Below are 12,349 nucleotides of genomic sequence, written 5' to 3' on the forward strand. Positions count from 1 at the left end.
AATATGTTGTTGAATTAATAGAATAAAAAAAATAGATTAATAACGATTAAAAGAATTGACCAAAAATAATAAATTATACTAGTTCTTGAATTTTTTTAGAATGTTCATCAAGTAGTTATAAGAATCTAAATTAAATTTGGAGAGATTCAAATTCATAAATTTAATTAAAAAATCCATAAAAGGGACAAAGATCACATTTTAAAGCAAAATATGAAGACATCCAATCTTAATCAATATGTGACTATTGCTTACATGACACACTTGAGATCATCATAATTAACAGTCTTATTTTTTATAATAACAATTAATTTCTACATACTCTTTTGTTCCCTCTAAATACTTTAATATTAACATATCAAAGATTCTAAAAGGAGTTCAAGAAAATAACATCTAACTATCATTATTCAGATGGATTCTTTGTTATGGAATGCGCTGCTTCTGTTCTCATCAGTAACCCTAAAAAGAGGCAATAAAATAGATTATTAGGTTTTTTTATTTATTATTAATTTTCATGATCCAACTTCACTAAATTTTAAGATGAATGGAAGGATCGATCCATTCTTTAAGTAGTCCTCCATCAAAGTTAAAGGATTGGTAACATATAACGCTGATAAAAATTTTAATAAAATTCTACGTATGAACTAACCCTAGCTAGCTAGACAATTTGTAATAACCGAAACAACTTTGAAACAATAATTAAATTAATTAAGGTCAAATAATACAGATACATAAACTGAACTCTTAATTATTAATTAACAGATACACTCATAATAATAATGAACAATTCTTGATATATGGGAGCGAAACTAATTAGGGAAGTTACTCTTGACACCTAAACATAGTTCCATTTACACAAAGAGTTCAGCAACACTTGAAATTGGAAGAAAAGAAACCATAAGAAAAGGAACCCTAATTAATTCCTAGTTTGAACCTTGTTTGTTTCTTTGTTTTTCTAGAACAAACCTGAAGTACTTTCCTCCAATGACATGTTCATAAGATCTTCATGGCACTGAGCAGCACCATCATCAAAGAGCCACTTCTCGAGCAACGTTAGAGGCACCTGTTGCTGCGCCTCTGATGAGGACAAGTACTTTGGTTTCCTTTCATCGTCGGATTTGAAGCTCAAGAGAGAATCAAAGCCATGATCTGCTTCGCTGTTATTAGAACTAAATGAATTTCCCGAATTCGTGGTCATTTCAGCACACGAGTTCGGGGATTTCATCCAATTCTCCAGCAATTTTGATATGTTTTCATAGCTTGAGGCGTACGAAGAAGAAGAAGAAGAAGCAGCGTGGCTTGTTCTTGTGACAAATTTGGAAGCATCATAAGATGATGAGGACTCAGATAAGACATTGTTGTTATTATTGGAGGATTTGCTGAGGGACAAGGCTTCAGACAGGGCTTGTTTGGCCATGTGAATATCTGTCTGAAGCCTTCTCTCCCACTGTCCCTTTGGCTGGGATCTTGAAGAGTTTCCATCTTGGTAGTCGCCGCCGTCTTCGGCCGCTCCGCTTTGATTCTTGGCGAGCTTCTTCTTCAGATGCGTGTTCCAGTAATTCTTAATATCATTGTCTGTTCTTTGTGGAAGGTAGGATGCTATAGCAGCCCATCTGCAGCCATTATATAATTTATATATAACCAGCTCATCATTTCACAAAGTTAGCAAATTAATTAAATGAACATAAAATATTTGACTTGTTTTAGATAATTAATATAAAATTATTAGCAAATTAGAGATCCAGAATACCTATTCCCTAAAAGGGCTTGGAGGTGGATAATCATCTTCTCCTCATGGTCGGTGAAGTTACCTCTTTTGATACCTGGTCGAAGATAATTAGTCCATCTAAGCCTGCAGCTCTTGCTGCATCTCATCAACCCTAGAAAATTACACATAAAACAAATTAATTAATTAAAAATAATTACTAGCTAGCTAGTTAATTAATTACATTACCTGTATTGGTGGGAACGGATCTCCAATTGGAAGGTCCATGTTCTTGAATATAAGAGACTAAGATGATGTCTTCCTCAGGAGTCCAAGGCCCTTTCTTGATCCCAATTTTCTCACAGCAAGGTGGCCTCCCCATTACCCTATCTTTACTTTATGAACTTACTTTGAGATCCAAATGAAGATTTGTATAGTGTTAGTGGGTAGGGTATGTGGTTTTCTAAATTATTACTACATAATGAGAAATAGAGGAATTGAGAAGGCTAGGTTAGTTTCCTTCTTTGGAATGAAGAGACAAAGCATTCACAACTGGACTTGTCTTCGAGAATACGTTTGTATATATGTATATATAAATATAGAAACAAACCTTGGTTTTAATTTGAGACCATAGGTTAAAGCGGTTACGTTGCCACCTCTCCATTTACTCTTACCTTCCAAATATCAGCTAAGTGTCACAACTCACAACTAAACTTTTCACTCATATACCTATTTTCATCATTTAAACACATTGTAATTTTCATTAAGGGAAAGTCTATAGAGCCACCAGTTTTATTAAAATTTGATTAGTGTTTAATCAACAAAAATATAAATAATTTTATATCATTAAATATAATTTTAAACCATTAAAAATACTAATGATAATTCATTGATACTTGGTAGTTATAAATTATAAAATTTATTGGCCTTAACACTCCTTTTTCTTTAATTTATACACGTATCTTATTATTGTTATTATTGTTATACCAATATAATACGTGATTCCTTTAATATGAATTATTAATATTTACTATGTACAAAAACATTCTTATTAATTAGTTTGTATTTTTCCGATAATTATAAAAATAGTTGTCTCCCACAGGAAAAAAAAATTTCATCAAACTTTAGAATATTCTTTCTTATGATTAGTCAAACATAGAGCCCAATGTTTACTTTGTTTGATAAATCATTTTTTTTTGTAAATTCTGACTAAAATCAATAACTAATTAACAAAATGCTTTAATTTTTGTCATTAATTGCTAAAAGTATAACTTGAACTGAGAAGCAAGCTAAACATTATGTAGGAGTCATTGTTACACTCTTTATTTTAGATTTTTATTTCCCACACACCAATAAGTGGTTTTCTTTATTGCTCTTTCATATTTTTAGTTATTATATGTGGTTGAAATATGCAAGAACTTTTTCTACTATATATAAGCTAAGTGTGTTTTTTTTCCTCTTTATTATCCTTAAATTTGAGTAGTTATGTTTTTATGTCATCTAGCTAATTATTAGATTTTGTATAGAGATTGTTATTTTCGGAAGTAATTAGCCCTCTGACCTTGTGATATGTGACTGATTGATAATGATCTTGCTCCAATGTGGGTGTGTTTGTTTGTTTTTTAATTAATGTGTGGCTCTAAAGTCGTTCATTATTATTATAATAATCCTTATTATTAGGAAAAGTACGAGGAACTAATGAAATATTTATACAATATGTACAATAAAAATTTATGCAGTATTAGAAATATAATTATTATGTTATCCTACTCTCACTACTACTCGTTAAAAATATAGAGGCAGTTGGTTTGGTTGAAGACTTTAGGTTTCAAACGTAAAGTAAATTCATAATTATTCTTCACTTGTCATCATCATTATTATGCATGGTTGCTATAGATTATGTTTAAATATTAGAAAGATATAATTAGAAGAACAAATTAGTACTGTATGTGGTCATTATTCATTAAAATAATCTCTATCAATCATTTGCTGGCTGCAACATATATCTAAGATATATATATATAGCAGTTCTTAAGAATTAATGAATTTCACACTATACCATCTATCTTAATCACAGTACCGTCTTAATTAAGTCTTAACATATATTCTTAAATACCCAAAGGCTGAAGCAACATATAAGAAAGAAAGTAGTATTTTAAAACCTACCGCAGCATATGGAATTCACAATAATCATATATTCTAACTGCCATATATATATATACTTACTTACTTGATGCATGAAAGGATATATTTCGTCTTTTTATTGATAACCGTCTTTTAAAATTTTAGTACGTACATACTACATACATACATTCAAAAAATATTGAAGTTATGGAACTATATATAAAAATATTTTATTTAATACTTCATTCTCAGTTAGTTGTGATTATAAACATAAATTTAAAAATTTTTTATATAAATTTAAATATGAAAATACAATTATCTTATTATTCTTATTCTATTTTATTTCCACTTAATCTTTTCAAATATACAATTATTTATAATTAAATGAAATTTTAAAAATAAAAAATAACTATTTAAATTTGAGAAAATAAATACAAAATAATAATTATTACAGTTTGAGAGGATTCATTATACTAAAGGAACTATAAAGTAGTAGTACATATTTATTAAAAGTAAAAGGCAAACTACTAAAATTATGCATTCGATTTTCGGAAACATTGACAAAAATAATTCTTACTTTCGACCATAACAAAAATATTTTTAAAAAATTATAAAATACAATAAAATTAATTAAAATAATAATATTTTTTAATAAATAACAAATTCTTTTTGTATTTGACAAACTATTAAATCATATCAATATTTAATGTCTAAAGTATTTTTTGAGGATATATATTTAATGATAAATATTTTTATCGTATTTTAAAATATTTTAAAGACACTTTTATCATTTCGAGATCATTTTTGTCAGTATTTTGATTAGAATTGACTCTAAAATAAAAGTAAAAATATTAACTTTAAAAAACAGTTATTACTGGGCAGAGGTTACAACTAACTGCATAACATCAACTTTATATGAAAATATGAAATCAAAGGAGAGGATAGATCAGAGTAGGTGTATTGTGAAGCAAACAAATCTTAATCGTCTTGCAAGACCAAATCGATATCTGACTAGGTAATACTTCAATAATAATCCTCTTATTAATTATTATTATTATTATTATTATTATTATTATTATTATTATTATTATTATTATGTTAAAAATGACGTGACACACCTAGTGGCTGCAACTACGATTAAGATTTAAGACCAATGCTTTGTATTTAATTGGGTTTGAAAATTGGATGTTGTGGCATATGCAAATTAATGAATTGGGAGGAGTTATTAGGCAACAATGAACTGTTTGCATGGTCCCATATATATATACCTAAACTTATTAGTTTCTACCTCAATGTAAACCAACCATTTATTTTTGAAAGAACCAACTATATAGATATATTAGGTTCCTCATTTTTTGTAAATCTAAACGAAAGCATAGTTTAAATCAAACCCAGCCATAGGTTCGAACTTCCTCTTTCTGCTCGTTTCAATACTCAATATATTATAGGCTCTCCATCTTAATTTTTACCCTATCAATTAACAAACATTAGGAAGATGAAAATTCAGAGCATGTAGTTTAATACTGTATAGTTATTTAGACTAATTAGATACTTTAGTATATCGAATTTTTATTCTTTTAGGATTTCGGGTTTAATGTGTAAAATTATTTTATGCGACGAATATAAGTTAAATTGTTTAATTTATGGAAGAGATTGAGAATGATAAAAGATTAAATAACATCTTTAATCCTAATTTTATTTAAATTGACATTAATTTGATGACGGAAACAAGTTCAGTTGATGTATTTTCTATTATGAGTTTTATATCGTGGAACCAATACCTAAAAAAGAATCTCACATCAAAGAGCCAACACTTGCAAAAAAAAATTCATAAGACCTTGTGCTTTTTAACCATAATAGCTAGCTTTTGTGACGATGGTTTTTGAAGTCTTATAGTCTATTATAATTTCTTAGGCTGCTCTTTTTCCCAAAGCTTTAAGTTCGATTCCCATTAGCTTGTAAACCATAAATAATAAATAACAAATAAATTGTTGACGTCAATTCAATTCAAAAAGAAAAAAAAATGGAATCAATTTAAGTCTATGCTTATCAATTGATGGATTAGCTAAATTAGAAAAAAAATTGTAATTAAGGACCAAATTGATGTTAACCGTGAGAAGAAAGTACTCACTGTATAATAAATTATAGAGACAAATGTAAATAAACACTATAATGTTCATTAGTAAGAGATTGGGCACATATCTTCAATATTATTGTAGTTAATGTAAAATATTTTTAAGAATTCCATGAAAGAACAGTTGCTCTTACATGAATATTTATAACTAATTTAAGGATCAAATTACATCTGTTACCCCTTATACATTGAACAACGGAAAGAAGGGGAAAACAACGGAGAATTAAAAGTAATTTTGCATGATAATGAAGTCAATGTGTCAACAAAATAAATAGCGAACAAAGTTGGAAAAGAAATTACAAGCAAATTAAAAGAAATTACATATAAACGCAGAATCCTTATCTAGACACAAATGACAAATCTAATATTACAAAGTGCATTCGGAAGAAAAGAGAATCCCACTAAGATACACTTAATCATTTATAGGTATTGCCAACTTAAATATTTGTGTGATTAACAATGATATACTAAACTTGTGAGTCTACAAGAATTTTCCCATAGGAAAGGGGAAAAGTTACAGAACCTCAGTATATTATTAAGGGAAAAAAGTGTCAAGTTTAAACTTTAAACAGCAGAGACAATGTATTCTTCCAAGAACTTATAAAGCTCTTGTGCAACTATAGCAGGATACTCCTCTTGTGGAAGAAGTGCACCTGGAACCTCCACAAACTTGCTCACCCCTTTGGCTCCCTTAAGAGCTTCCATCTCAGCCTTTGACCTCTTTGGAGCTCCTTTGGCTGATACAACCAACACCGGTGTCTTTCCTTCCAAACCGGCAAAGAGTTCGAGGAACTCTTCACGAGATGTTACGGGGTCCAATTCCCCAGTCAAGAAAGCAGCCGGCAAGTATCGTGCTCCTTTTCGTTTTGTCAATGCGTATCTGCTTTCCACAATTCCTGGAGTCACGTTATCCGGGTTTTCATAGACATGGGATTTGTACTGCGATTGGATCGATTTCTCGTTGCTGACAAGCATGTTATACATCATCCAGCCAACTGCAGGAGCCTTTAATGTGCCTCTTAGAAGACCATATCTGTAAAGTTTATGAGAGAAAGAGCAGAGAAACCAGTTATATTATTCATATTAGTGTTCCTTTTTGGACAAATCAAACAAAAATTCTTTTGATTTTTAGTTAATATTTAAGATAATCAGGTTAAATCTGCTTTCCGTTAAGTAGTGACCAGAAAGCAATGCAGAGTAACGAAAATATGATCATCACCGGAAAAAGAAGTGCAACAGAAACATTACCTTGTTTCCATGCTGGAATCTCGACCAAACACAATAGGAAGGGGTCCAGCCCAAGTTGGTGCAACTGCAGCTACAGCTTTAGGCTTCACCAAACCCTTTTTTGCCGCACGGACCACTATTGATGCAGCATGCCCTCCTCCGAATATTATCAAATCGTTCTCTAGTTTAACGGACAATGTTAGTCGTAAGCAGTCTAAGCACTAATCAATACAATCCAGGATTGGTTGGACATATCAAACTGCTTAAGGAAAGAAGTATACATCCTTGAGGAAATAATGCAAACTGAAGACAATGGATAAACATAAGGCCTACATTGCTCCAACAATTCACAAGAAGAATCATCATTCGTGATACGCATAAATATTCAAGAATACAATGGAAGAAATATATCCATCATAAAGAACTACCTTAGCAAAAATTCATAGTGGAAGTTACTCAGTTTGTAAATACTACTTAAACTTCCAAACTAAACCCCACACAGAATCAGATATACAAATGAAAATTGCTATGGACAAGAATTTAAAGTATGAAAAATGAAAAGAGAAAGATAAACAGCAATTGCAACCTAACCATCCCATGAAGATAAAAAGAATGATTAAACAAATATACTTCAAAGCTATATAAATCTTAGTCTAATTTAATACAAAATAAGATGGCCTCCCCCAGTACCTGGTTTTATTGGACCAGTGGGTGAATTGATGAAATCAACCAGAAAGCTTTCCAATACATCGGCATTGTAATCAATCTTCGGCCGATCCGAATAGCCGAGACCAGGCCAATCAACTATGGTTGCACGCCAATTGACATTGCCGTTACGCTGAACAATGTCACCAGCTACTAATCTCCATTCCTCAACAGTGCTGACATCAGAAATAGTCGGCATCAGCAAGATATTCTGGGAAGGCTCCTCAGCCTCCTTCGCATGTTCCTCATAATAGATGTTTATAGAATTGTCATTGAATTTCCATTGCCAATTACTAGTCTGATCAAGAATAAAAAAGGGTACAAATCATGAGTCACAGTCACACAAATTCTCTGAAGTTTGGCATGCACAAGCACAATAAAATAAATAAAAATAAATCCAAATTTCAATTTTTAACACAGATCACAGATGTAAAATAAACAATTTAAGGAATAAAGGGTTAGAAGAGCCGGTTATTAATTTATTATTACCTTCAAAGGTGAGGGTTTTGAGTTGGCGGAGACGTTGGAATAATCAAGAGTGGTTGAAGCGCGAACCTTTAGGAGAGTGAGAGAGTGAGAGGAAAAGGGTCTGCGGATTTTTGAGTAAAGATTGAAGCTTTGAGGTGAAAAAGGCTTGAATGTTGCAGAGAGCGCCATTGTTAGATTACAGGGGAAGAGCTTCGAGTCCAACAAGTAGGCACTGCTGGAACACGGTGGAGATATTTTTTTCTTTTGGTGGAGAAAAATTCTGAAAACTGCAATGACACGTCATCGACTTTGTATGCTTGGTGTAACTACTGGGTGTCTCAGTGTCTCACACTCTCTTTCAAATATTTCAGTTAACCCCCCTTTGACTCTCCAAATATCACTTGGCCCCAGACCATTCGGATGCAACTTGGCAAGGCTCTAATGTTGTAGGATAACTCTACTTGCATGCATTTATTTGAAAATTAATTCTTTTGACTTTTGGTGCCTCTTTAAGCAAATTTTCAACTGCCAAGGTTTATTGAATTGAATGTTGAGTAGGGCACCTCATTTTTATCCTTGACCTTGATTAGGGAACAGCCATTTCTCTCGGGAGAAACTGAAATAAGTTGTTTTTTTCTCTCCTCTTTCTTTTCTAATACACACTGTCAATTTATCTAATAAACAATTGTTAACATAAGAAAAAAATCAAAGGCTGAAGAAAATTTGGAATTAAGGCTGAAATCCTGAGTTGAATCAATTCAACTTTAATACACAGGTCGATAGTGTTTTTTTATGAGTGTCATTATAAGCTCTTCTGCTGCATTGAATGCCACTGAGTCGATAACGTTTTATTTCTTTCACTTTAGTTACCACTGTATTGCTCCAATGACTGAGAGAATTGAGCACTAACATTGCCACCAAATAACGTGCAATGTTAAATTAACCACTTGAATTTTGATGGGTGGTAACCTCTGTTCACGAACTCTATCCGCAAACCACCACTTCGGTATTGTTGTGATCAGAAACAAGGTAGCTTTCAGGCTTTAGCTCTGCTATACTTCTAAACAGTCCTCGTTTAACTCAATTTCCTCTTGGTTAACACTTGACAGAATAGCTGAATGCTTCTCTGGAAGCCTACCTGATTATCATGATTCAGATATGTCCAATGTTGTTATGGCATCAGCGTTGAGTTATCTAGTTCTGTCAATTCGGTGAAAGCAATCAAGGTAGACTTAAAAAATCACTTTTATTGCCACTCACCAATAATCTCTGCAAGAACAAAAACCATCTTTGAATGAGTGGAAGCGGCTTCTATCTCTCACAATGATTTCTACCTCATAAACTTTAGAAATCAGCTTCATGTAAGTATGGCAGTCCCCACAAACCCTCAGGTTCTTCACTATTCTTAAAACCCTTCCCTTAGGAACTTTTGCTATTCCAAAAGCTGCAGCAAGCTTCTCGCTGTGCTTAGACACCGAATCCTCTTTTTCCTCCTCTTCAATATCATGCAAGACACTCCTTACTTGGGGCGCATAGCCTACTTCTGCTCTGAGTCTCAGCATGATTTCCCTCAATTTACTATGAGCCTCTTCTGTAACCTCGTTTGGCTTTTCACCTGCCACAAAACCATATATGACTTTGTCAATTTCAATCATGCTCCAACCAGGTGTTTTTTTCATGCTCCTTTCAGTCATTGTTCTTCTTATGCTGGCAACATCCTTCCATTTCCCTGCTACAGCATAAACATTGGAGAGCAGTACATGGTCACCAGAGTTGTTTGGATCAATCTCAGCAAGCCTTGCTTTCACAAGCTCTGCCAACTCGATATTACCATGAATGCTGCAAGCCCCTAGGAGAGTCCTCCAAATGATAGCGTTGGGTGAAATTGGCATTTGACATACAAATTCATAGGCTTTCTGCAACTGAGCGGCTCGACCATACAGATCAACCATACAACCATAATGCTCAACAGCAGGTACAATACCATACATATTCTTCATCTTGGAAAAATAAGCACAACCTTGGTCAACCAAGCCGCTATGGCTACAAGCATATAGAAGAGAGATGAAGGTAATACCATCCGGCCTAACTCCAGAGTCTTCCATCTCACGGAAAAGCCGTATTGCCTCTTCTCCATGACCCTGCATTGCGAGGCCTGCTATCATTGACGTCCATGTCACAATGTTCCTCGCCATCGGCACATTTTCAAACACTAACCTAGCCATGGCCACATTCCCACATTTGGAGTAGGTATCTATGAGAGCATTATTCACCGAAACAATGTGAAGAAACCCAGCTTTCTCCATACACCCATGTAAAATCTTCCCAAACGCAAACGCCCCGGCTTGAGCGCAAGCAGACAACACCCCAGTAAGGCTCACCTCATTCGGCCTGATCCCCTCTCGCAGCATCTCCCTGAAAAACCCAAAAGCTTCATCAAAATAACCATTGTGAGCAAACCCAACAATCATGGTACTCCAAGAAACACCATCCTTCAGAGTCATCTCAGAATAAACTCTACTTGCCAACTCAAGCTCCCCTGCTTTGGTGTAACCAGCAAGCATCACATTCCAAGAGGTCAAATTCCTAATAGGCATCTGTTCAAACGCACTTTGCGCGCCACAGATATCCCCACACCTGAAACAAGCAGTGACAACAGCATTCCAAGTTACAACATTTGGGTCTGGCATTTCCTCGAACACCTTCCTTGCAGAGCAAGAATCACCGCATTCGCCATACATACTGATCAATGTCGTCCCAACAAAAACATGGGTATGAAAGCAATGACGTAGAGCTTGACAATGCAACTGAAAACCAGCTCTGAGGTCTCCGCAGTTAGCGAGTCCTTTGAGCGCAAAAGCGAAAGTGAAGCTATCGGGAATAAGGGTGTCGTGGCGGCGCATTTGGAGGAAGGGGTGAATGGCATGGTGAGGGATTTCTGAGAGAGCGAGTGCGCGAATGAGGGTGTTGTACATGAAGGTGTCAGGGTTACGGAAGTGGTGGAAGAGACGGCGAGCGTAGTGGAGAGCATCGGATACGGAAACTGCGCAGTGGAGAAGAAACTTCCCGAAGACGATTGGGTCGTCGTGGAAGCCGGTTGTGTAGATTTGAGCGTGGACTTGCTTGGTGGTCCTCACGGTGCAGCACTTGCTCAGCAATGAAACCCACCGCTGTTCGGAGATATTCATCACTTCTTCTTCTTCTTCTTCTTCATTCCTCTGCTTTCATCCTGAGTTCACCGATCGGGGCTTATCCCCGCCACATTTAAAAATGACTTCATTCCTCTGTTTTCAACTTGTAATTTTTGTGTAATTTGGCTAGTGCTGAAATCAAAATGACCCCTCTGAAATTTCAAGGAAAAGATTAAGGGTTAGTTTGGTAAAACTTTTACTTTTTAAAAGTAGCTTATAAAAATTAACTTTTAAAAGATGGCTTTTTAAAAGTTGTAGCATTTATGTTTGGTAAATCAAATCAAAAACAACTTTTAATAAACATAAGTAACATCAATTGTGTTTGGTAAAATAACTTTTAAAATTTAAAAATACTATAATAGACATAAATGCAAATATTAAATTTGAAAATTAGTTAACATATGAGGTTATATTAGACTTTTAAATTTTGAAAAGCACAAGCCAGCTTTGAAAAGCTCCCTCCTAGGTGCTTTCAAAAGCACCCCTAACTTTTAAAAGCCGCAAGCACAAGCACTTGAGCTTTTTAATTTACCAAACGCAAAATGACGTGCTTGTGCTTCTTAAAAGCACAAGCACCTCCTGAAAAAGCTTTACCAAACCCGGCCTAAGAGATAAAGTTAATTCAGCCATTAATTTAAAAATTAGCAAAAATTATAAAGGCTATTGAAACAGAGTAAAATCAATTTAGGTCTATGATGCCGCGAGCCCGCGACACTGTGCGAATATGGACATAATATGATACGAAATATGCGATACATAAATTTTAAAATTTTATAAGATACAACAATGGTATATATA

The 12,349-nt window shown here is 33.9% G+C and overlaps 3 protein-coding genes across 3 annotated transcripts; all 3 read right to left on the minus strand.

The window, feature by feature from the left end:
• Positions 1 to 723: 723 nt before the first annotated feature.
• LOC107471767 (myb-related protein 306) lies at positions 724 to 2,270 on the minus strand. The gene is made up of 3 exons (XM_016091259.2): positions 1,952 to 2,270; positions 1,748 to 1,877; positions 724 to 1,610 (listed from the first exon to the last, which is right to left on the minus strand). The coding sequence occupies exons 1-3, from the start codon at positions 2,082 to 2,084 to the stop codon at positions 953 to 955; spliced, it is 921 nt and encodes a 306-aa protein (XP_015946745.1). The 5' UTR covers positions 2,085 to 2,270; the 3' UTR covers positions 724 to 952.
• Positions 2,271 to 6,183: 3,913 nt separating this feature from the next.
• On the minus strand, positions 6,184 to 8,694 carry LOC107467992 (uncharacterized). Its single transcript, XM_016087233.3, has 4 exons — positions 8,382 to 8,694; positions 7,878 to 8,190; positions 7,209 to 7,368; positions 6,184 to 6,993 (listed from the first exon to the last, which is right to left on the minus strand). Exons 1-4 carry the CDS (start codon positions 8,547 to 8,549, stop codon positions 6,525 to 6,527), a joined length of 1,110 nt encoding a protein of 369 aa, XP_015942719.1. The 5' UTR covers positions 8,550 to 8,694; the 3' UTR covers positions 6,184 to 6,524.
• A 142-nt stretch (positions 8,695 to 8,836) lies between these two features.
• Positions 8,837 to 11,671, minus strand: LOC107467985 (pentatricopeptide repeat-containing protein At1g74630). Its single transcript, XM_016087226.3, has one exon. It carries the CDS (start codon positions 11,546 to 11,548, stop codon positions 9,617 to 9,619), a length of 1,932 nt encoding a protein of 643 aa, XP_015942712.1. The 5' UTR covers positions 11,549 to 11,671; the 3' UTR covers positions 8,837 to 9,616.
• Between the last annotated feature and the right edge of the window lie 678 nt (positions 11,672 to 12,349).

The sequence above is a fragment of the Arachis duranensis genome, chromosome 1 (assembly GCF_000817695.3).
Source record: "Arachis duranensis cultivar V14167 chromosome 1, aradu.V14167.gnm2.J7QH, whole genome shotgun sequence".
Taxonomy (NCBI): domain Eukaryota; kingdom Viridiplantae; phylum Streptophyta; class Magnoliopsida; order Fabales; family Fabaceae; genus Arachis; species Arachis duranensis.